Raw genomic sequence first — 23,742 nt, forward strand, 5'->3', positions numbered from 1 at the left:
CTCAGCAGTGTTTTTTTCTTTCTTTTCTTATTTTGCTTTCACAGGCAAATATTAACTATTGTATGGCCACAGGCATGTTTTTATATGTTAATTTATTAGCCTGACGTAAATATTCCAATAAAGTTGGCAAAGATCGAAACCAAAGACCTTGGATGTTCATTTATGTTATTCGTTTTAAGAAAGAAGTTAATTCTAACTTAAATTATTGATAACAATTATTACTAAATAACTAAAGCTCTAGGTAGAACAAATGACCGTTAACAACATCAGTAAAAACACACATCGAAAAACAGTGTATACATCGTGTTCTGAAGTCCACATAGAATTTAAAACAATGAGAACGTTTCTCCATTTCTATTGAGAAAGTCATGCCACATTTGAACTTCTCTCCTGGCGCGTGCAAACTGACCTTGCGCTCGAGTCGCGTCGAGTCGCCATGGCAACATCAGCACTCACTTCCTAAACAAAAGCCGAGACAAGAGGAAAAGACTCATTACAACAGATGAAACACTTTGCGTTCATAGCTGACGACAGTTAATGCACAACATTTGTGCATTAAGGTAAGATTCAGTGCTTATTTGATTCTGCTACTGTACAGACTATTCACGTCTGCCTTTTCTGTTTGCATTTATAATCTTTATATGCCAACAGTGGCCTATGTCAGTCTTTATTAGAAAAATAAGAGTGCTCACTTATGTGTATTGCAATATATTGTTAAATACACTGCAATATATTATAATGATTGGCAAACTGCCATCTCCATCCAGTTCCCTGGAGTTTAACCACAGAAAGTTATTGATTTTAAGAGGCTCTTCATGTCATCTCCCCAAAGTCTGCTGCTCTGAGATCAAGTGTAAAACCGACCTGCTGTCATGTGTTGATGTATGTATTCCCTTTACTTCTGTCCTAGTGTTCATCGCCTGTGCTTGACAAGACAATATAGAGAGACTCAGCATATGGAGTAAAATATCATTCAAGGTCTTTCCAAGGAAGTCTTTCTGGTAAGGTGTTTTATATAATTCCCTACAGCATGCAGATGTGTAGGGTCAAGCTTACAGACAATGCATATCTCAAGGGTTCTTGTTCTTGGGAGAACACATCTCCCTTTATGATAATCTTAGGTGAGGTCACATGTCTATTTCACCTTTGGCCTTGGAATCACTATTCAAAAATAATATGTAATTTTGGCAAAGGTTTGCAGGTCAATTGACTATGCTGTCTCTAAAGTACACATCATCAAAGAAATAATGGTCACCACATCAATTATTCCTTTCAATAACCTATTTAAAATCAATGTAGAAACATATTTAGAGGTCAGGGGCTGTATTACAGAAACTTCTGATCTTAATTTCTGACTATTTGCTATTACCATGATTCCTAAACAGATAGGATAGAGTTTCATTTTATGACACAATTTTAGGACACAATTATGCACAGATAAAAACTATTCATTTTATAAAATCTAAACAGAGCCCAGTAAAAATGTCAACATTTATGATGTCACCATCACAAATACGACATCTTGAATTAAAGGTGCAATAGGTGATTCTTTACAGAAACATTTTTTGTTATACTGATTGAAAGTCTCCCCATATCCTGATAGCAATCACTATGTTAAACAGTCTAAATGTATAAATATATAGCTTCCCATAGGTTTGAAATATACTTGCGGTGGTAGCCGGGCGAAAAATCCTCCTATTACCCACGGCACAAAAATGGTCTACTACATGTGACAAACAAATAATGTGTGATTTTTAACAGTATTTGTATTTATTGAAATTAAGTTTAATTACATAGCATACTATTACATTTAATTTCATACTAATATTATGCATTATTATGCATTGTAAATTATGCAAAATTGCAGCATTTAAATGGTTCTCCTTTTCCTATGTTCTCCTTGCTGTCATATAGTGTCTCTCTCAGTGAACGGGACACAGATTTTACTAGTAAAATTTATAAAATTAATAATATATGTGTCAAATAATGTTCTTAGTCTTTTCTTCCTGTGGGGGAGACTACAATAATTTACTATGAATTAAATGGAAATCAAATTAAATACAATTTATTGTGTAACCAAAATACCAATAATGCCCAAAAGAAAAAGAAAAAACTTTTAATTACTTTGACTTTTGACTACTTGACTTTTAATTATAAACAACCCCGAAATACACCGAGACTTTTATTTTGAAATGTCTGTACTATTGCAGGCTGATCCTTCAGATTCTTGCAACCTTATAAAACATTTTATATAAAGGCCATGAAGACATTATATGACATTAGACATTATAATAATTCATCAACTTGAGTTCATTAGCAATCGCTTGGCATAATTCTGCGCTTTTCACTGATTGAGAATCACTTTGAAGCAGTCTGAACATAGAGTCTGAAGCGCTGTTGCGCGAGCTTGTAGAACGCGCAACAGCGCCGCCTTGTGACTTTGCAAAATGCAGCGCCCGTGGGAATGTCAGCGGGAGTAAACAGTTCTGACGCACACATAACGAGCAGGTACGAAACGACTAGCTATTCGATCGCGGATGGTTTCATTATCTTGCGCGGATATAAAAGTATAAGAGGATAAAAATAATAAAAGCAAAAATGTGTCTCCAAATATACTTGGGCGGCCGTTATTATACGTGGGCGGTCCGCCCAAGTAAAGTCTATGTGTGGGAAGCACATATTGCCTGTGGAAGGCGTAGGATAATAAAATGTAAATTCAATCATCATATTCGGTCCAAATGAAATAATATGATGTCCTACCTGCCGGTCAACGTATATTTTTACCCTCACACACCCTGTTCGTGCAGACATCATATGTCAGCAGCATGTTTTATGCTATGCAGAGTTTATTCAGACAAACAAACAGCAGCCACCTTTTACAGTTTCTACCGAATCAAAACAACAAGCTTATGCTGCGTTCACGCCATAACTACCATAATTAAGAGGTGGCAACCTGTGACGTTCTAACCGGAGCTGTTCGTTCAGACTCGGATTTATGCGTATCCATGTCAAAAGTATCAACACTGAAACGAATCTGCAGCAGTCAGGTACAAGCTTTCTAAGTTGTTTATGTTAATTATTATTGTAATGTATTGTGCTTTGAGGTCATGAGGTAGTTTAACGCCGTCTCTTGTGACGCTTTGCCAAGAGCAGCTGTGTGTGTGTGCACATTCATGTGTTTTGGAGGAGGCAAGGCTTTCGACGGCGATTTGCAGGGAGGGTGGGATCGTATGCTTTCAATGCTAGCAGGCTAATGTTAGCATTTCCCAGATCACCTACTACACTTTTAACAAACCCCAGTAATACATCCCTAGTACTCTAAAATCTATTTGATCACATGTTCTTGCATTGCTTTTTGTGTTTTTGGCTCTCTCATAAATCGCCTTATTCCCTTGACATGATGTGCTGCAGAAGAGAAATCTATCCTGTGATATTTTTGCACACAGAGTCATTATGGTCCGCCTGACAGTACATCTGATCGCAAAATCAAGCAATCACTTAAAAACCTGCAGAAGTGGATCTCTCCAGCAGTATCTGAAGAAACTGACCCATCTCAACTTTTCAAACAAAAGTATAGAGGACATTGTAAGTTTCAAGTTCAAATTTATTCAAGTCCTATTTAAAATTCTAGTTTGCATTAAATTAAATATTACACTACCATTCAAAAGTTTGGGATCTGAAAGATATTTATTTCAAGAAATGAATACTTTTATTAAACATAAATGTACTAAATTGATTAAAGAATTCAAAATCTATTTTAAATAGATGCTGTTCTTTTGAACTTTCTATTCATCAAAGAATACAAAAATATTAAGCAGCACAACTGTTTTCAACATTGATAATAATAATAAATGTTTCTTGAGCATCAAATCAGCATATTAGAATGATTTCTGAAGGATCATGTGACACTGAAGACTTCACAGGAATAAATTACATTTGAACATATATTAAAATGAAAAAGAAAAAAACAGTTATCCTAAATTGTAATAATATTTCATATTATTACTATTTTTACTGTATGATAAATGCAGTCTTGCTGAGCATATGAGACTTCTTTCAAAAACAGTTTAAAAAATCTTATCGACCACAAACTTTTGAATGGTAATATGTTATTGTTTATTGATTATTTTCCCTCTTTAACATATAGGATGATCTATCGATGTGCAGAAACCTCACAGTCCTTTACCTTTATGACAACCAAATATCACAAATCTGCAATTTGGGGTTTGCCTCAAACCTTACACATTTATACATGCAAAATAACAATATCTCTTGCATAGAGAACCTCTCATCTCTACATAAGCTCTCCAAACTGTAAGTATATGAAAGTTCAAGAATATTTATTATTTCTTAATCACATTCCTGCTTGCATTGAAATGAACTATGACGTTAATATTTTAGCACCACTAATAAGGGATAGACCATGAATGTTGCTGTTGACTACTAATGTTTCGGAAACACTTTACAATAAGGTTCATTTGTTAACATTAGTTAATGTATTAACTAACATAAACTAACCATGAGCAATACATTTGTTACTGTATTTGTTAACCTTTGTTAAAGTTAGTTAATCAAAATACAGCATAGTTTGTTCATGTTAGTTCACAGTGCATTAACTAAATGTTAACAAATACAACTCTTGATTTTAATAATGTATTAGTAAATGTTGAAATTAACATCAACAAAGATTAATAAATGCTGTAGAAGTGCAGTTCATTGTTAGTTCATGTTAACTAATGAACCTTATTGTAAAGTGTTACCAATGTTTCTGTATTTGAGGTTCTTGGGAGGAAACAGCATCACTGTGGTGGAGGGATTAGAGGAGTTGAAAAACCTAAAGGAGCTGCATGTGGAAGGTCAGAGACTACCCCGTGGAGAAAAGCTGGTCTTTGACCCCCGTTCCATTTCTAGCCTCTCTGTGAGTAACTAGTTTCTTTAACATTCACCTCAGTGAAGAAGAGCCTTAGGTTGTTTCATGATATCTACAGTCTAGTGCACTTATTTAGATTGACATAGCACAGTGTCCTGAAGCATCTTGTGAGTTTGCTGTCAGAATCAGAAGAGAGGCGTACGACTCCTGGACCAGTGTATCAAAGCAGTTCTGTGCAAAATTTGATGAGGGTAAAAGAGGTCTCTGTGGCTGCCTCCTTGTCTGACAAATCAAACAGGGAGTGTTTACTGCCCAGGCTATGGGAAAACAAACCGAAAAGTTGGGAATTTTGTTTATCTTGATAATTAATGAAATTGCAAGTGTAAGTGCACCCAATTTTTCCCCCGAAAAAAAAAAAAAAAAAAAAAAATCGTAAATGCTCTCCTTTTACTAACACAGTGAAATCTTCATTGATTCACCAGAAGTGGAACTGGTTTCAAATTTAAAGTGTGTTATTAATTATATTAATATTATATTTTCTTCTTTCAGGAAACTCTGTGCATTTTAAATATCTGCAAAAATAACATTGATGAGATATGGGACTTGGCCCCTCTCACAAAACTAACCCATCTTTTTGCTGCTGATAACCAGCTACAGGACATGCAGGTAAATATGATTTTTCATTAAAACAACTTGTAAATAATGCTTACTTTTATAAGTACAATAAAAGTTACATTTTGCAATTTGTTGTATGTTCCTATGAAGTGTGAAATGATAGAGGGGAGAGTAGTGCAAAAACCTAATCCTACAAATCCTTCCAGCCGTCTCCAGACTCGCACAGGGTCAGAATTATTCAACAAATCAGCGGGCCGGTCTCCAGGGACAGCTTCTGCTGACAATTTAAACAAGCACAAGTTTTCCTCCTTCCTTAGTGAACTGATTTTCCTCTGAAATACACTCAGTGCCCCGTATAACTTCAGCCTTGTTTTAAAAAACCCATTTGAGGCAAACATTTAGTGAAACTAAAGCTGAAAAGTAACCTATTCTGGAAAAGGGATTTTCCACCCTATCGATATCACACATTCGGTGACTAAAGGACCAGTGAAGGAACACTTTCCGAACTCTGCCGAGTAAAAAACCTTGTCAAGCAGCTCGCTAACTTTGTCCCACAATTCTCTCAGCAACTGCCACCGATAATAGTGATCCATGTGTCAGAGGAAGCTTTCATGTTTAGCAGATATCTCCTTTAATTTATACAACCCCTTTGCCACTATTGATTCAGTGGCGACAGCACCCAAAGGATCAATTCCTCCCTTACGCAGTTTGGTCCAATTCCAGAGGAAACATTATGGATTTTTAAAATAGATTATGACAGGCAGTCAGCCGAGTGACAAATGGGTACTGCAGAGGCTGTTAGTGGCGCACGGCCAGACAGTGCAGATAGGATCGAAGCGCTGGTCAAATACAGGTTCATAACTGGCCATCATTAACCCAGTGTGGGGCTGGAAAGAGCCCAGTCAGGAGTGCATTCAGCACTCCCGCGCATGGGAGGGCAATTTGGCGCTGGGCAGTTCCCAGCCAAGCCCTCAGAGTGACAGACCTGACACGATCATTTATCAAAGCCTGAGAGCGCGCGGCTCGCTGGGGTCCCGCTAGAGCTGATTGCACGAGGACTGAAAAGTGGAAGCACTTTAGTTGAGACAGGAAGGCAATGAACAATCAGAGCGTGTCCAGAGAGTATTCATATTTCCAGCCTGGATTAATGTGTCCTTAGATAAACATACACTGCAGGCAACATGCTTGAGGACTACTGCCCAGGGGAACTTGTTAGTCACACAGTCCGAGTGACAGTATTTATTAAAACAAGCTGATGTCTTGTTTATACTTTTTGCCCTCTGAATTTTTTTGGTTTCATTTGGTTTTTATGCTTGTGGCCTTTTTGTCGCCCTGATTATTTTTAACCATCTTCTGTGAAATCTTCAGTGTTTCAGGATTTTTCCAGCATGCAAAATCTCATTTGGAACATTTGGAAAAGATTTTATTTGTCTACTAATGATTTCATTTATACTGATTAAGAGTAAAATGTAATGCCTTTATTTACGCTTTCAGGAGTTGGAGACAGTGTTCAGCCAATGGACTCAACTGCGGCTACTGGATCTGAGTAGAAATCCTGTGTGTCACAAACCTAAATACAGGGACAGACTAATAACTGTCAGCAAAATTCTAGGTGAGAATTAGCTAACTTACTGAGTGATTTAAAATGGTAAAAGAATCACTGACCTTCTGAATGACTCAAATTGTTTGTCCTTTATTATGTAATTTATTTATTTTTAATTCTTATCATTTTTTTTTTTTTATGTATTTAATTTATTTATTTAATGACAATTCAATTATATTCAATAAGCATTTTAATTACAGTTATTTTAAGAAGTTATTTTTATTGGTTGTGTGGTTTGAATTTTATATAATTATTTAGCTAGTGAAATGATGCTCAGAAACTGTATTTGTTTCTTGATATTTAGAGGACCTTGATGGAAAACAAATAAATGAGCTGTCTAGGCAGTTTCTAATCAACTGGAAAGCCTCAAAAGACGCAAAGAAGAAACTAGAGGATGAAAAAGACATCAAAGGTCAAATCTCAAATCCACTTACAAGTATGAATATTTGCTGCTATTTTTTTTGTTCATTCGTGTCATTATTTACATTAATGAATTATATAGAAGATTAAAATAAATGTTAAATATGTTATTTAAATATATGACTCAGCATACTGTACAATTTTACAATAATTGTACAATATATATAGTATTGTATATATATACAGTCAAACCAAAAATGATTCAGACAATATATAATCTTTGATATGTTTTACTAGTGTGTGCAGGACACTATAGTTCATTTATGTAAGTGAGGATAGCAAAATAAACTGTGACATATTATACCCAAAAATTCTTCATACAGTGGACTACCAGTAAAATTGATAAAAATTTGAAACCAAAAATTATTCAGACATATTGACCTGACAATGTTTTGCTTAAGTGTTATCTGACATAATTAAGATTATTTTGTTTCTGACACAGTTTAACTCTGAGATCTTGTCATATTTTATTACCATACTGTAATAATGAATGAAATGTTCAAGGTGTTTGAATAAATTTTGGTTTGACTGTGTATATATATATATATATATATATATATATATATATATATATATATATATATATACATACATACATATATATACATACATATATATATATATATATATATATATATATAACAAAATAGGGCTCTAACATGCCACCATTATTGCATTTGAATTTACTAAATTTCTGTGTTGAGTGCATTGCAATGAAATTGTCATATTGTTCTCTAATATTTACAGTAATTGACATTATCTAAGAGAGTTTTTTGCTATTAATGCATTTCTCATAGTAATAGACAAGGCATCATCTATTTACATTCCACTATTGTATATCATCAGCCTGTGGTTGAGTAAGCCTTACATTTCCCTTATGTCAGTTCCATGACAATGCGTGACTAACCCGTGTTTTGCTTTAGCTGATATTCACATGGGCCCCAAACATCTCTTAGCCCATGACCGCAGCAGCTCTCTGAGTAAGCCGTCAGAATTTGGGAAGCCCGGCGTTACATTTCGGACAGACCAAGTTCAAGCAGACAGCAGAGGAAGAAGGTATGAACAATTGAAATTTTTACTGTGCTATTCGTCTATTTAGTTATATATTTAATTTCTTTCAACAAATACTTGCAACTTATCTTCTATTTAAAAAGGGAAAGAAATTCTTAGATAAATGCTATCAATGTAAAGTACTCAATTGCTGCCATCATAAATGCCTGCTGTTTGTCAAGTTGTATGACTCTTATTTTCCCACCCATGCAAATAAACAGCTTTCTCCTTTAGAACTGGCCTGAGGTTCACCACAGTTCTGTGCTGTGTAATGTGACATCATCTTGTACTGTACAAATCATACCCCTTTGGTGTGTCACATCCTAAATCTGTTAATCCATTGGTTATCATATCAGTTGCTTTATCAGTGTGTGGCCTCTAAAATGCAGAAATGATTTGTTAATGTAACTACAATAAATATGAACTGAATGTTTTTGTACTTGAAAAAAACTGTAACAAGCAAGAGTGTGAGTAATAGGAATGATAATGCAGAATGACAGTTGTTTAAAGCCCTAATTAGCTGTTTACCATGTTATTATAGGGGTCCAGTAACAGAGGGATTTTTAGTGATAATCTATATAAGCATATTTTAGACAGTGTGTGCTAGGATTTTATTGCTCTTGGCTATTTTTATTACTATTAACGCACAATACAAAAGCATGAAAGTCAACCAATAGAGTTTAAATATTGTTGTAAAAGTGCAATTAATGACATTCCATTTCATTTATTTAATTCATGACTGTTCTGATGTGTTCACAGGTCACGAGGGTTAAATATTCTAATGCGGCGTGGCAGACTCTGAAAATCTGAAGCCGCTGATTTAAAACCCTTTATCACTGTTCTTTTGTCTTTATGAGAATCAATCGCTCAGCTTGTCATCTGTGTGTGACTTTTCCTAAAGCGAGTTTTCTGCTCTGCCACTTACATAAAATGTGAATTTCTGAGAAGGTCCACCAAAATGCACTCTCTTGACAAGTCTTTTGCACTGCCTATAGTTTGCATCTTCAAATTCTCCTGTTTCGTAAATATTTGTGTATGTGTTTGTTTGTAATAAATATACTTTGCAAAATGTTTGAGTATTTTTAATATCATCATGTTTTGTACATGATTCTTTAGTATAAATGAAGTATATACAGTGCATTAGAGGTATTACTAATATTATTGCTCATATATATAATTTTCCCAGATAGAATATGTTATTTTATTAACAAAATCTCAAAGGGGCATTGAAAATTCTTTGTAAAATCGACTAGACTACGTCTATAGTCCTATTTTTAAGGTGTGATAATTCTTTTAGTTATATCAAATATACCTTTTGCATATTGTGGATTTTTTATGTTTCTTATTATATGCATTATATTTCTCAGATCAAATATGGAGTATTTTAACAAATTGACGCTCCAAATCTCACTGCATCGTGCATTAATTAAATAAGTAGTCGTTTACATTCAGAGCTAATCATAGATTTATCTTTCAGATTCATGGCTAACTTTTTTTTCGAGTGAGAATTTATTTCAACTTGCGCATTATATCAGATTTATCAACATCATGGACATTGCGTTAGTAGACTGGAACGGTAAATGAATATGAAATATAAAACTGATTTTATAATAATGTTTAGACACAGGCCTATAGAATACGTGGTCAGTATACAATAATCCACGAATGTAATTTCTTCGTATCTGTAGTCTAATATCTACACCAGGGTATAACCTCTGAAAGATGTAGAGTAATTAGACAGAGAAGCTTACTTAACTTCATTTACTCTGCTTCATAATTATTGGCCTGGGGGCAATACTGTTACTTCATCCTTACAAAAACAATGTTTATTAAGAACAGTCTCAGATATACATGTTATGAATAATTCCATTCATTAATTCTCCCACATCTCCGTTTGCGGAAAACAGAATGATTAATTTAGGAGTCTCACAAGAATTTCCTCAAGCATGCCAGTTGATTGCAGTGTTTAGAGTTTATTTATTGGCTTTGTCCCAGGAAATGAAGCTGATGTCTGCGGCTCAAAATATCGATATGCCTTTTTAAATGTTAAAGTATAATCAAATTGTCGAGAGCACAGCTTGAAAATTATTATATTGTTGAATGCTTGGCTATAACAAACCACATACATTTTCACCAAACAAAGCCAGTCAAGGGGATATGAGTATTTATATCTTAAATAAACAATATTTTATATAATGTTCTGAAGCTGTGGTTTACAAAGTAACTCTGGGAGGACCAAAAAATGCTGCCTCTGGCGTCGGAAAATGGACTGTACCCTCCTACCGACCGATGCGAAGGGGAAACAGTGGAGAACGGCTCCAGTTGCCAGAGTTTTTAAGGCTTTTGATTAATTACACCGGAGTGTAACACTTGTCAGCTCTTTGTGTTCCCCGATAAATTAGAGGCTCTTGAGACTTTACGCAGTCATTCAGGTGAGGGCAGTGCGTGTGCACGGACATACAGCCTAAGCGACTTTTCACGCGCAGCACCACTACTGGTTATATATTTTTACAACGAGAAAGGGACTATTATTTTACAACGATATTTTTTTGCCGAGCTGGAGGTTTTCATGCCTTAATGTGTAGCACTTGAAACGGTAATACAGGTATGTTTATTACATTTCAGTAACTTTTCATGACAATGCACCTTTACAAGTCTTTATTAAGTTTTGTATTAAAACGGCATGTTCTCAGCTGAAATGATTTAATGTAAATCATAAGCACTTTTGGCGTCTGTTTTATTGCTTTGATATTGAATGACTTATGAGCTCACTTGAGGCAAATATTCCTACAAAAGTTTTTAACGAGTGCATGAGCTTAAATGTGTTTTTGATTCTTGAATATTTGTATAAATGTGTCTGTTTGCCTATTTAAGTGTGTATTTTTAATGTACTGTTTTAACCATGCAGGTTAAGAAGTGATTTCAATGGTTGGAAGACAGTCGATCCGTATGGATGGAATTGGTTCTGTGACAGTTATGGATGACAGTCCCGCATCAAGCCCCAACTCGAGCCCCAGTCCCGACACGCTCTCAGCGGACAGCCGACGCGCAGAGGCCCTGTCTCGCTCCAGGGTGGTCCCGTCTAGTGGCCTCGGTGGCAGAGGGAGACCCGCAGCAGCCAACGCAGCGCGCGAGAGGAGTCGCGTACAGACGCTCAGACATGCGTTCCTCGAGCTACAGAGAACATTACCGTCGGTGCCACCGGACACCAAACTGTCCAAACTCGACGTCTTGATATTGGCAACCACATATATAGCGCATTTAACGAGAACCTTGCAAGAGGAGGGGATGGAAGAGGACAACACAAAACAAACTGAAGCTTTGAACTCACTTAAAGGCGATGGCTACTTACATCCTGTGAAAGTAAGTTTTGGTAACCTAAATTCTGTTGTCTAATTATAAGCTTATATTTTATCATAGAACTTTAAAGCCTCAAAATATTTAAAATGTTACACATTTTCATTCATTTAAAAATGTAAAACATTTTTGTTGAAGTTTGAAAGGCTTTAAGATAGAGGTTTAGTCTATTTTACAAATAGGCCTATCCATTTTACGCGTGGCAATTAATGTTATGAAACAGCTGAATAAGTATTTGTTTTTATCGTTTTTGTCTTTCAGAAATGGCCAATGCGTTCAAGGTTATATATCGGTGCCACTGGCCAGTTCCTGGGTAACTCGAATGAAAATCAAGGGGCATCTTCATCATCGTCTCAAACATAGATCATTTGCACAAAAGATTTTAGAGGTAATGATTAAAAAAAATGAAGGTTTAAAAAAAAGTAGAGTTGTTGTTTTAGTAATTTTGTTGCATAAATTGTTCAGTTACAGCCTGTAAAATTTAACAAGTTTGTTTTACGCGGCAAATGAACTGAACTTATTGAAGTGATTATCATTATGATGCCATACAGCTGAATAGTTGTGCATATTAATATATCCTAATTATTTCAAATATGTAAATAAGATTGAAATATTAAACATTGTGTTTTTTTAACTGTGGGTTTCTGCTCAGACTTCTGTAGCTATTTGCAGTTCTGTACTTGTCTGAATTCCGTGTGTTGGGTTATAATGAGCTGTCATGCTTGAGCTGTCGGCTATGCACTTTCTGTTACAACATTTGCACTAAATGCATGTGTGAATAACTTAACATTCGTCATGTGAAGTGGTCTGTCAGAATCGCAACAATAGCATCAACATTCCCTTTTCTCCTTCCTTCCTGTTTTTTTTATGTGAATAGTGGTATATGTGGAATAATTAATAAAAGAATTCTTAAACTAAAATTACACTGATCTCAAGTTTATTATTATTATTCTTATCTCTGTTTTTCTCAACTAAATCATTCATAATGTGCAATATAAAGTGTTCCAACAGGAACTTAATTGGTTCAAAATATTTGACATGCACTGAACATTTTAAATAGGCTATCAAAAATGTAATTCATTTTTAATTTTAGTCCATTTACAGTTTTAATATATCTCATTCGATGGCAGCATGCTGTGAAATTGTTCATGGAAACATTAAAAAAAACGTTCAAGCTCTTAATCATAATTACTGAAAATTTGTGGAAAGCAATAAATAATGTTAACTCTGTAAAGCCTTTTTTAACCCTCTAAAAAAAGTTTATATAGATTGCATTGATCTATATGTGGCTGAATGGATCATTTATCTAAATTATTATTTATTATTTATCTTAATTATTAAATGGGGGTTGGATTTTTTTTTTTTTTTTTTATAATACTATATATATAATACGTTACTTTAGGTTTGAGTGTTTAGGTTTGAGGTGATACATTCAAGAAGCAAGCATCTTTCATTAAAGGAATCAAATTCCAAAAGGATTTTCATAAAACTATATACTGTTGAGAGTGATATCAATATAAACGTGTCATAAACGTATGCATAAACGTAAAGGTATTTCACGTACGTCAGCCTATTTTATTTTATTACGCTAGCACAACAGCACGCATGTGCTGCTCCTACCAGGAAGTTCCTTTATAAAAAGCATAGTACGCATGCGCTAAATCCTTTTCTTCCCAAAAGTGGAATGAGCTGGTCGCACGTTCTGCGCGCTGCAGTATAACTTGAGGTAAACGTATTTCAATTAACAATTGTACTGATACATTCTAACAGAAGTCACAGTATTATTGCAGCGATTTGTTGAACTGCTCACGAGGATATAAGCTCGTTTAGAGATTTTTGCATCCTGTGTTGGCCACGTGGTAAGTCCGCACGCGTGTTGGGCTGCATAAAAAATAATTTATAATACGAACTTGCTATGCTACGTCGTTCCGTAGACGCATCATTAATCATTAATAACTGTAATTTGAAAGATTTGATCAACTGAATCAGTTCCAATTATCACGAATCGTCATAGGCTACATGATTCCGCAATATCTCATATTAAAGGGATAGTTCACCAAAAAAAAAAAAAAAAAAAGAATTCTGTCATTTACTCACCCTCGAGTTGTTCCAAATCTGTATACATTTCTTTGTCCTGCTGTACACAAAAGATGATATTTGAAAGAATATTTGTAACCATGCAGATCTCGCCCCCCATTAACTACCATAGTATATATTTTTCCTACTATGGTAGTCAATGGTGGGGCGAGATATGCTTGGTTACAAACATTCTTTCAAATATCATCTTTTGTGTACAGCAGGACAAAGAAATGTATACAGCTTTGGAACCACTGGAGGGTGAGTAAATTGACAATTTTCATTTTTGGGTGATCTAGCTCTTTAATGAGTTGCAGCATGATGATGATGATGATGATGATGATGCATTACCTGGAAGAAAAGTAGGCCTGTTTGCCTTCAAAAGTTTTTAAAAGCCAGCTTGCCCTGTTGCAAAGCAGATCAGCCCAAATATGTGAATTTGCTATTAAGTTCTCATATCTTAAATGGGATGAGTATTAAAAGTTTGCTTAAATCTAGTTGTTTGTTTTGTATATTTGCTCATGAGCAAAAATGCAAAGAGATTTCATCTTGCTTTGTAGACCTCATTTGACGTGTTTTAACTTGAGCACAAAGTGAATACAGAAGTTTTGATGGGATGTATTAAATTTCTTCAGAGACCATATGATCAATATCGTAAAGGTGACTGTTTCTACACAAACTGACATGATTTTGTCAAATCTTGTTGTAATCATGACCTATCTTGGAAAAAGTTTTAATTATCCCATGAGGACTGTTATAAATCATTTTGGCAGGTGTGTGTCCCAGATCTGGTGATAAATTGCTCCTTTGCCATTTGCTCTGCTGTCGGCAGGACTGTGCTCTGTCCGGCATAGGTCTGCTGTCCCTTGTGTGGCCTGGCCGGTTTGGGAATGGTCTTGTATGACCTGGTTTGGGTAATCAGGGTTTTGACTCACTTGGATGCGCTGTGGTCTTTGTAAAGGTCCTGACCTTGAGTTGAGCTAGTGTTGCCCAGGCCTTTGTGTCAGTGTGGGAGGGTCTACTCTCAAGCTGTGTTACATGTGCCTTTTGACCTCTAGATCATCAGTCATCTTTTTGAGGTGGAATTGAGTTTTTCATTTACCTCGTCCCTCAGTGCTGCTTATTTGAGGCACTAAATCAATAGCTGAAACACAACATGGGTAATAAATGATCATTTTCATAACTATCTGCTGCTTTTGTCATGTTTCTTTACTTTGAAGATTTGTCTTGCAAAACAAAGCTGAAGCTCCAATTATGTTAAATCTTTTTTTTCCAATCACAGAAGAGGCAGATGATGGCTGCATTCAGTGGAAAGGATCGCTTCAAGGGTAAGAAACTGAAATTGCTAAATTTTACACACACAACACACACATGCGCACACACACGGACAAGATTATTAGGTCTTTAGCTACCAGCAGTTCTGCCTAAACCAAAAGTAATGGTTTCACCTTTTACCCTTCATACCATACTGGGGTGCTGAAACTGTGACACTGTTTAGTATGTAAGAATATATAGTCCGCTTCACTTATCCTTCACTCTTATCAACTAGGTTTAAGGGATGCCACTGGTAGAGGCTGACATGAGAAGTTAAATGTGGTGGGGTTTTTTCTTTTAGGGTGCGTTCACACTTGTAGTTTGGTTCGTTTGGTTCATTTGGTCCGGACCAAAGAAGAGAAAAAAACCATTTAGTCCTGGTCCGGTTAGCGTTCACATTGGCAATTTTATCACCGAACCAAAAGATACCGTACCTTAAGGCATAGGGATACATTCACAACGTGATTGGTCGGATTTTATGACGTATTGCCTATTTTGAGACAGAACTTACCGAACATCCAAAACAATGCTGTTTTCTGAGGTAAATGCGCTCGTTGTGTGTGCGTAGCGGTGCGTAGCCTGCATGTGATGGTATTTTGGCCAGCTGGGAACTCGTGAAGAGCTTATAAAATGTGTAAAGGAGTCAAAACACCGGCGGGAATCCATCTGTCACACGCACAAATGATCTGCATTGTGCGTCTGATGCTTGTGATGGGCAAACTCGCAACTATGACAAGAAAAACCCACATGCGTGAGGATTCTGTCCTTTTTAGGGTCTCGTCTTCCTGTTTTTGGTTCGGTTACATGTCTTTGGTCTGTGTTGCGTTCATATATCATTCGAACCGCACCAGAGTTCGTTTGGAAGCGGACCGAGACCCATCTTTTCAGTGGTCTCGGTCGGCTTGTCTGGTGCGCACCAGGGTTCGGATGGCAGCATTCACATATGTTCAAATGAACCGCACTATCCGAGCAATCGCACCAGGGTTCGTTTTAATCGAACCAAACATGACAAGTGTGAACGCACCCTTAATGTGGAATGTATGTGCTTGAGACAAATGCTTGTTGCCATGATTTAGTTTACCCGTCAGACCAAATTGGATTGCTGACACCTGACTATCTTCACTTTAGCCAGTAGCCCATTTGAGATTTCACCAGCATTAAATTATATCCTACTTATCCTCCCACTAGGTCCAAGGATTCCACTAGAAAAGGGTGACCTGAGAAGTGCAGATCATTGAAGACTGGTAAGTTGTTTTTGTTTTGTTTTGTTTTTTGTTTTTTTTTAGTGAAAATGCTTAACATGATGATCATCACATTTTAGCCGTTTACCCGTCAGACCAGATTGGATTGTTGACACTGTGACTATCTGAAGCATGAAACAATGGCAGAATTGACTACCCAGAACCCCATTTGAGATTTTTACAGTATCTATTTTATTCTACCTTCCCTACCAGATCAAAGGACTGAAACTAGAAAATGGTGACATGAGAAGTGCATGAAGGAAGATGAAGACTGGTTACTTGTACACTGGTAAATAATAATCAAAATGTATAAAATCTGTATTTGATTGTCATTTGCTATGATGAATTCACACTTTTCCGTCGTTTACCCATCAGACTACATTAGGTGTTGACACTGTGACTATCTGAAGCATGAAACAATGGCAGAATTGACTACCCAGTACCCCATTTGAGATTTTTAATTTATTGATTTTATTCTACCTTCCCTTCCCTAGAAAATGGTGACATGAGAAGTGCATGAAGATGAAGACTGGTTACTGGTAAATAATCAAAATGTATAAAATTGGTATTTGATTGTCATTTGCTATGATGAATTCACACTTTTCCGTCGTTTACCCATCAGACCAGATTGGATTGTTGACACTGTGACTATCTGAAACATGAAACAATGGCAGAACTGACTACCTGGAACCCCATTTGAGATTTTTACAGTATTGTTTTTATTCTACCTTCCCTACCAGATCAAAGGACTGAAACTAGAAAATGGTGACATGAGAAGTGCATGAAGGAAGATGAAGACTGGTTACTTGTACACTGGTAAATAATAATCAAAATATATAAAATCTGTATTTGATTGTCATTTGCTATGATGAATTCACACTTTTCCGTCGTTTACCCATCAGACTACATTAGGGTGCTGAAACTGTGACTATCTGAGGACATGCGTTTTGATTTTAGATGGGCTAAAGCTTATTTCCTGCTTATAATACCTTGATTCATTCCTCTATACAGGCTGCGTAGGTGTGCACAAAATGCAAGATCTGCTTGCGGAATTCTTCCAATCTAAGGTCCCGTTGGTGCAAGGAGTCCAGGTCATGGAGAGCACAGGGAAACACTGCATCGGGTGGAAAAACAAGCGCAGAGCCTCCTGCATTCCCAAGAAAAACTTTTTTTTCATTCCCAAACACTCAAAACACACACACTGTAACAGGAGCTTGAGGCTAACTATACACTAGTAATGAAGTGCTAAAAGGTGAATGGGTTGTGATCAAATGCACAATGAAATTTCTCAATCCTGATTGTTTCTTTACTGAATATCATTTTAGAATGACAGTGGATTTCAAAAATGTTGTTTTTGTACTTGTATTTCAGAAAGAAATAAAATGAGAAAACTAACCATGTTTTAGGGTGACTGAACTCTCACACAGCAGTACTGCAATGACTGCGTCTTCCTCCAGAACTTGTGTTCTCAGACTGAGTTTAGCATGAGCCTGGGCCAGCGAAATCCTAATGGTACCAGTAAATTATATTAGTTGTGTATGAAATGGTTACATTTTCAACTCTACTTATGGTGTGTGACCACTTGTTTTACAGAAGTTTCAGGCTTCTTTGTCATGCTTTATCTTCAGTATGACATGCAGTTTATGTAAAAAAATTAAACAGCTGGAGTACAAATGTATGTTCTCTAAATAAACAATATAATGAAGATAAAATTACAAAAAGTTTGACAGTCTGTTGGAGATGGGGAAAGTGCTAACTTGCAGTATAATTGCTCCATCTAGTGGTCTAACATGGCTTTTTTTTTTTTGTAGTGAAGTGTTGTGTAGCTTCCTTTTTAAAAATCAGTTCAAACTTAATTTTGTAAAGCTTACAGCAGTTTGACAGAAGTGAAAGAGGATCTCTGTGTTGAGTCGGAGCGAACCCTGCGACTAGCCATGTAATAGCCATGGATCATCCTTTCAGCCTCGGGACTCATGTCCACCTTCAGTTCCCTTGCATGAGCCAAAAGCTAGAAGATATTCAAGTGTGGAAAAATGGGCTATTTTCATGTAACAGAGTCTAACCATGTTATGTACATTACTTCACTTCTTTAACATTTCAAACTAGTAAAAAGAAACTGCAGTCCAAATACAGTTTTATACACTACTGGCCAAATGTTTAGAGTTTTTTTTTTTTTTTTTTTAATGCACCTTTATTACCATTTAAGGAGTAACACATGATCCATCAGAAATCACTTATATGATAATTTGGAGCTCATGAAACATTTCTTATCAGTTAAAAAGTGTTATTTTTTTCTGCTTAATATTTTTTGTGAGAACAGATACACTACCATTCAAAAAGCTGGAGTGTTTTTTTTTTTAAAAATACTTAAATTTAGCAAGGATGCATTAAATTGATCAAAAGTGACCGTAAATACATTTTTAATGTGACGAAATGTTTACATTTCAAATAAATGCTGTTTTTGAACTTTCTATTCATTAAAGAATCCTGAAAAAAACATCACTTTTTCCACAAAAGCATTAAGCAGCAAAAAATCATATTAGAATGATTTCTGAAGGTGACACTGAAGACTGGATGCAGAAAATTCAGCTTTGCCATCACAGGAATACATTTCATTTTTACAATATTACTGTTCTTACTGTATTTTAAAAAATATTTTTATTCTTTCAAAATCAAACTCTTAATGATTCCAAACTTTTGACCGGTACTGTATATCGGCAGACCTCTTTGTAGTCTTGTGTGGTAAACTGCATGCATGCTGGGTAAAGGGGTTCTCCTGGGCACATGGCCTGTCTCAGGGTATGCACTGTCATGGACAGAAGTGGATGATTGCTGCTTGTTTCTCGACACTGGACTACGAGTCCAAATGCCCCTGCAAGCTGAAGAGGAACTGAGCCCATTTCCTGTATTTATATAACAACTCAGTTACTAAAAAATAAGCAGAAGCTGTAAATCCATGACTTCTATAAAGATGCACTGATGTAGTACTATAAAATAACACTAAGTCATTGTTTAGACAATTTGGAGTAACTAGGGTTTGATTCAGCAACTGACACAAATGAAAACAATGAAGAACTATCCTAAAATAGATGGCATTGTCTCTGGTTCCTGTTCCTAAATACAGAAAAAGGTGGGGTCATCTGTAAAGCATTGCAGCGTTCCTTCTAATCAGCCTTTTGGTATGTACTGCATGCTTCCCACATTATCATTCCCATCTCATTTCCTGAGGAAAAGCTCCATTTGACTATAATCAGACTGGATATGAACCCACCACAGAACCAAGCACCGCATTGTCACATCTGGCTGTCCTCTTGCAGGGGGAAGCAGCATCAGCTAAGGCCCAAAAGTTACACTGGATGGGGAAAGAGAGCTGCTGGTCCATATCATCACCATACTTCTTGGCAGGAATGAAAACAGTCACAGTTCTGCTTTCCAGAGCTGAAGGAAAAACAAGTATTTAGGTTTGCTTTAATGCATTCGCTTTGTGTGTGTCGTCATCTGCAATAGAAATAATGTAAAACAATTGATTGGCACCAGACTGAAGCATGTCCATCTTGTCTTTCTTGTAGCATGTGAGGTCTCCCAGCAGACAGACTCCTCCAGATGCCAACAAAGCTGAACCTGCATGGATGTTGGCGGTACCTGCTCCATGTTCATCTCTAGATAGAGATGCCAACAGCTCTCCTGTCAGCTCGTGATGAATACCTCGAGAAGCCAACGGAAGGCTATATCTCATCAACCTGTCAATGAATAAACACACTATGCATCATATTTTGATGACCATTATCTAAATAGACGTGCATTTGATAAAGCTGGACCTATCAATGATTAGACTGTCACTGGTGAGAGCCAGCACATCCAGGTGATTGGGCGAGTCTGGATTATCTTCAGTTTGCACCAAGCTCAGAAGTAGCCCCAACTTTAATGTGTTGTAGAGTCCAGGTGGGATCACCGGGGAACCAAATGAGTTGGCTACAATGGCAGCGAACCTCCACGGGGAACAGGCCGAGGCTGCCTGCAGGTTCTGGAAGTTGCTGCTAACCACACAGGAGCCTGTGAGAGACAGTCAGGAGCAAATGACTTTTGTCTGGTTGATTTTACACCATTAAAGTCAAATCAAAACCTTACATTTGGGGTTCCATGGTTGGATGCTGCAAGCCTCTACACTCCAGGTTATATTGGGCCATTGGTGCACATGAGCTGGAATCCCCACAACTCGGTACAGATGGCCGATTCTCATGGAGTTACACAGTTCATCTAATTACGTTAGGAGAAACAAAACAATGACAGTTGGGGGCTGGTCTTCACTTATTATTTGAGAAACAAGCTCACCACCTACACGTCTGCCAAGAGAAACACTGCAGGCTCTTTTAAACAATGATTCCACTATGACTTGTAGCAACTAATGAGTGTACCTTACATTTATTAACATGTATGTTCAGTAACTGGAGCTTGGCATATTGAATTCCAGACTAATACTGGGTCAACACAATATGCTAATACCATCCAGAGAATCTGTGGCCTCTCCGGTTGGCTAACTGAGAAATATTATTGAAGGAGACAGGAACACCCAATCTAATACTGAAAGACATTGTGAGTGGATGTGTTTCAGCAGTTTATTTATTTGAGAGCTCTGATTGAACGTTAAGAAAACCAGGTTAATCAGGCATGACAAGTAACAAACTAACTGGATTATTTCCTAATGGTTGGTTTAAAAGTAAAGTTTCAAGACCATGACAAAGTAAAAAGGGGTAATTTAAGATACAAAAAGTGCATTTACCTCTCAGAAAAAGGGTGACCGATTGATATCTTAAGGAAGCAGCATCATGAACTCCCAAAATATCCACTGCTCTTACATGCACGAGCTCAACTAGCTGTTTATCTGTGAATTAATTGAAATTTTTTTTTTTTTACACATTGTAACATTTGGTCTGCCTCTTAGCAAGTAATTTTATGTGACTACACTACCGTTCAAAAGTTTAGGGTCAGTGTGATTTTTTAAAAATGTTTTTGAAAGAAGTCTTATTTGAACGAAAAAATTATTAGAATTTAAATTATTATAACAATTTAAAATAATTGTTTTCTGTTGAACTAAAGTTAAAAAGTAACATTTAACATTAAGTAACAATTTTGTAACATTAATCAATCAGTGTCCTTGCTGAATAAAAGTATTAATTTATAAAAAATAATAAATAAAAAAACCTGACCCTGAACCTGAATGGTAGTGTTTGAAACTATAAAGTTTGATTTTTTTTCCCCCTCATGTTTCAAGTTTACACTCCATATAATATTTCATTAATGTTTTTTTTTTTACATTTTTTTGTTAATGTTGTCTCACCCCCTAAAACCCGAGACTTCACATCCTCTTTCAGCGGGGAAGAGCAGAGAAAGCAGGTAAAATCGCTTCTGACCGTGGCAGACTCTGTGGCACCCGGTGCATGAACTCTGATATGATGAAACCCTTTGGACAAATAGACAAATTGTGACAAAAATTACAAATAATGCACATAAAGTTAATAAAGTTACCCACCTCTTGAGCAAGGACACGTCTCTTCTGAGCAGAGAAATCTGGCCCCTTGTGTGTATTTGGTGACACGTGTCATGGCAATTACGAGGCCCTCCAAAGCTAAAGGTCTCATTGGACCATACCCACGAGGAAACTCAGAGAGATCCAAACAATAGTCTGGAAACGGTGGCAAGTGGGTTGGCTTTAAAACAACATTAACCTACAGAGAAAAATGTAACATGTTTTGTATATTTGAAACACTGATAGCTCTATTATATAATTGTCTACTGAATTTATCAATCACACTATTAGTCAAAAGTTTGGAATAATTAAGTCTCTAATGCTCACCAAGGCTGCATTTAAAAAATACAGTAAAAATTGTAACATTGTGAAATTACAATTTGAATAGATTTTAAAATGTAATTTATTCCTGTGATCAAAGCTGAATTTCAGCATCATTACTCCAATCTTCAGTGTCACATAACCCTTCAGAAATCATTTTAATATGCTGATTTGCAAAACATTTTTTAATATCATCAATGTTGAAAACAGTTGCGGTTTAATATTTCAAAAACATTAAAAAACCTTTTGACCAGTAGTGTACACATATTATAAACAAATATGAGTGAAATCTGCATTTAATTAAGCTGTTCCTCACCTGGCTTTCTGTTTCTATGTGGTCAATAAGTGACAGAGTTTTTATAGACAGATAGCAAACCTGAAAAATAACCACTGCAATCTCATTTGTTTGAAATACACAGTCGTTTCTAAATGTAAATATCAAAGTTGTCTGTTAAGCACAATAAAATACATGACATCAACATTTATATCTTTTTTTTCCACACACTTCTCCAACAGGAAAATGTGGCTGGCAGAAAATGCACCCCTATGCCATTTTGCATAAACAAGCGTGAGGCAACTGACTAATAATTTGAGCATTTTGTATATTTTATTCGTGCAACTCACTGACTGAAAAAGTGAAACGGCTTTGAGAGGGTCGTGTAGTAAACAGTCTCCCAGTGTGGCGTCGAGTTCAAGCACATCTGAGGGACTTACATCAAAACTGAACCGATACACGGCCCCCATCTGCTGTGCACCTGAAAGACATTTTACCCCCCTTTTCAGCACTTATAGATATAATATAATAATAATAGAAAATGTAATGATTAATCAAAAACGTCACATAAAAACGGACGTGAACATCACGTGCACGAGCTTCTGTCCACTGAGGGAAACTACTAACTGCATTTAAACCGCTAATAAGGTTTCCAACTTTATAAACAAACCTTTAAAGACATTACAGTCTTCAATGAGTTTACGTAACCCCCCACTTCTATCTAAATAGATTACTATTGCTTGTTTTAAAGAAAGTGGACTATCCATATCTCCGAAATGCACCGCGTACTCGACAGTTGAGAGGGAAACTAGGCCTCAATATATGCAAATTAGATGTATAACACGTGATACAAGAAACAAGCTTCTAATAATAATAGCGCCTATAAATAAACATTTTAAGGCAGTATTTAATGAGTGTATAACATACCACATCTTTTTACAAATACATTATTATTGCTTATTTTGAAGTTAGTAGATTCTCCGTGTGTTTCCCAAATGTAGCTACTGGTACCGCTCGGTAACTGGGCACGAAACACAATATATGCAAATATATGCAAATTAGAGGAAACACACG

The 23,742-nt window shown here is 36.2% G+C and overlaps 3 protein-coding genes and 1 long non-coding RNA gene across 10 annotated transcripts; 3 read left to right on the forward strand and 1 right to left on the reverse strand.

The window, feature by feature from the left end:
* Positions 1 to 58: 58 nt before the first annotated feature.
* Positions 59 to 23,676, reverse strand: mcmdc2 (minichromosome maintenance domain containing 2). 4 transcript variants are annotated; one of them, XM_048173906.1, is made up of 15 exons: positions 23,596 to 23,676; positions 23,019 to 23,149; positions 22,711 to 22,770; positions 22,077 to 22,272; positions 21,861 to 22,007; positions 21,327 to 21,428; positions 20,675 to 20,803; positions 20,365 to 20,599; positions 20,081 to 20,286; positions 19,818 to 19,984; positions 19,270 to 19,449; positions 18,418 to 18,554; positions 17,943 to 18,052; positions 17,536 to 17,693; positions 59 to 459 (listed from the first exon to the last, which is right to left on the reverse strand). In XM_048173906.1, exons 2-14 carry the CDS (start codon positions 23,136 to 23,138, stop codon positions 17,542 to 17,544), a joined length of 1,941 nt encoding a protein of 646 aa, XP_048029863.1. In that variant the 5' UTR covers positions 23,139 to 23,149; positions 23,596 to 23,676; the 3' UTR covers positions 59 to 459; positions 17,536 to 17,541. The 4 variants fall into 4 exon arrangements, with proteins under 4 accessions (XP_048029863.1, XP_048029864.1, XP_048029861.1 ...); XM_048173907.1 differs by lacking the exon at positions 23,596 to 23,676 and adding an exon at positions 23,248 to 23,388; XM_048173904.1 differs by lacking the exon at positions 23,596 to 23,676 and adding an exon at positions 23,339 to 23,580 and having other exon boundaries at positions 61 to 459.
* Positions 410 to 9,627, forward strand: ppp1r42 (protein phosphatase 1, regulatory subunit 42). Of its 4 annotated transcripts, XM_048173913.1 has the most exons (10): positions 410 to 560; positions 911 to 1,001; positions 3,447 to 3,585; positions 4,148 to 4,314; positions 4,780 to 4,918; positions 5,420 to 5,536; positions 6,980 to 7,097; positions 7,393 to 7,524; positions 8,432 to 8,564; positions 9,318 to 9,627. In XM_048173913.1, the coding sequence occupies exons 3-10, from the start codon at positions 3,454 to 3,456 to the stop codon at positions 9,358 to 9,360; spliced, it is 981 nt and encodes a 326-aa protein (XP_048029870.1). In that variant the 5' UTR covers positions 410 to 560; positions 911 to 1,001; positions 3,447 to 3,453; the 3' UTR covers positions 9,361 to 9,627. The 4 variants fall into 4 exon arrangements, with proteins under 4 accessions (XP_048029870.1, XP_048029867.1, XP_048029869.1 ...); XM_048173910.1 differs by lacking the exons at positions 410 to 560; positions 911 to 1,001 and adding an exon at positions 2,457 to 2,508; XM_048173912.1 differs by lacking the exons at positions 410 to 560; positions 911 to 1,001 and adding an exon at positions 2,457 to 2,508 and having other exon boundaries at positions 7,393 to 7,500.
* Positions 10,678 to 12,829, forward strand: LOC125257527 (transcription factor 24-like). Its single transcript, XM_048173916.1, has 3 exons — positions 10,678 to 11,163; positions 11,467 to 11,921; positions 12,177 to 12,829. The coding sequence occupies exons 2-3, from the start codon at positions 11,484 to 11,486 to the stop codon at positions 12,276 to 12,278; spliced, it is 540 nt and encodes a 179-aa protein (XP_048029873.1). The 5' UTR covers positions 10,678 to 11,163; positions 11,467 to 11,483; the 3' UTR covers positions 12,279 to 12,829.
* On the forward strand, positions 13,524 to 17,941 carry LOC125257528. The gene is made up of 7 exons (XR_007182411.1): positions 13,524 to 13,641; positions 15,274 to 15,319; positions 16,494 to 16,549; positions 16,760 to 16,835; positions 17,041 to 17,085; positions 17,287 to 17,362; positions 17,558 to 17,941. It is a non-coding gene; the product is annotated as an uncharacterized LOC125257528 (long non-coding RNA).
* Positions 23,677 to 23,742: the final 66 nt, after the last annotated feature.

The sequence above is a fragment of the Megalobrama amblycephala genome, linkage group LG22, assembly GCF_018812025.1.
Source record: "Megalobrama amblycephala isolate DHTTF-2021 linkage group LG22, ASM1881202v1, whole genome shotgun sequence".
Taxonomy (NCBI): Eukaryota; Metazoa; Chordata; class Actinopteri; order Cypriniformes; family Xenocyprididae; genus Megalobrama; species Megalobrama amblycephala.

Coding starts and splice junctions, on each gene's coding strand:
- mcmdc2 (XM_048173904.1), bottom strand. CDS start 23,435: ATGGATAGTCCACTTTCTTTAAAACAAGCAATAGTAATCTATTTAGAT. Junction 23,150..23,338: donor AGACTGTAATGTCTTTAAAG/GTTTGTTTATAA, acceptor AATGTCTTTCAG/GTGCACAGCAGATGGGGGCC. Junction 21,429..21,860: donor GACAACATTAACAAAAAAAT/GTAAAAAAAAAA, acceptor ATTAATTCACAG/ATAAACAGCTAGTTGAGCTC.
- ppp1r42 (XM_048173910.1), top strand. CDS start 2,465: ATGTCAGCGGGAGTAAACAGTTCTGACGCACACATAACGAGCAG. Junction 2,509..3,446: donor GACGCACACATAACGAGCAG/GTACGAAACGAC, acceptor TTTTGCACACAG/AGTCATTATGGTCCGCCTGA. Junction 7,098..7,392: donor AACTGTCAGCAAAATTCTAG/GTGAGAATTAGC, acceptor CTTGATATTTAG/AGGACCTTGATGGAAAACAA.
- LOC125257527 (XM_048173916.1), top strand. CDS start 11,484: ATGGTTGGAAGACAGTCGATCCGTATGGATGGAATTGGTTCTGTGACA. Junction 11,922..12,176: donor GCTACTTACATCCTGTGAAA/GTAAGTTTTGGT, acceptor TTTGTCTTTCAG/AAATGGCCAATGCGTTCAAG.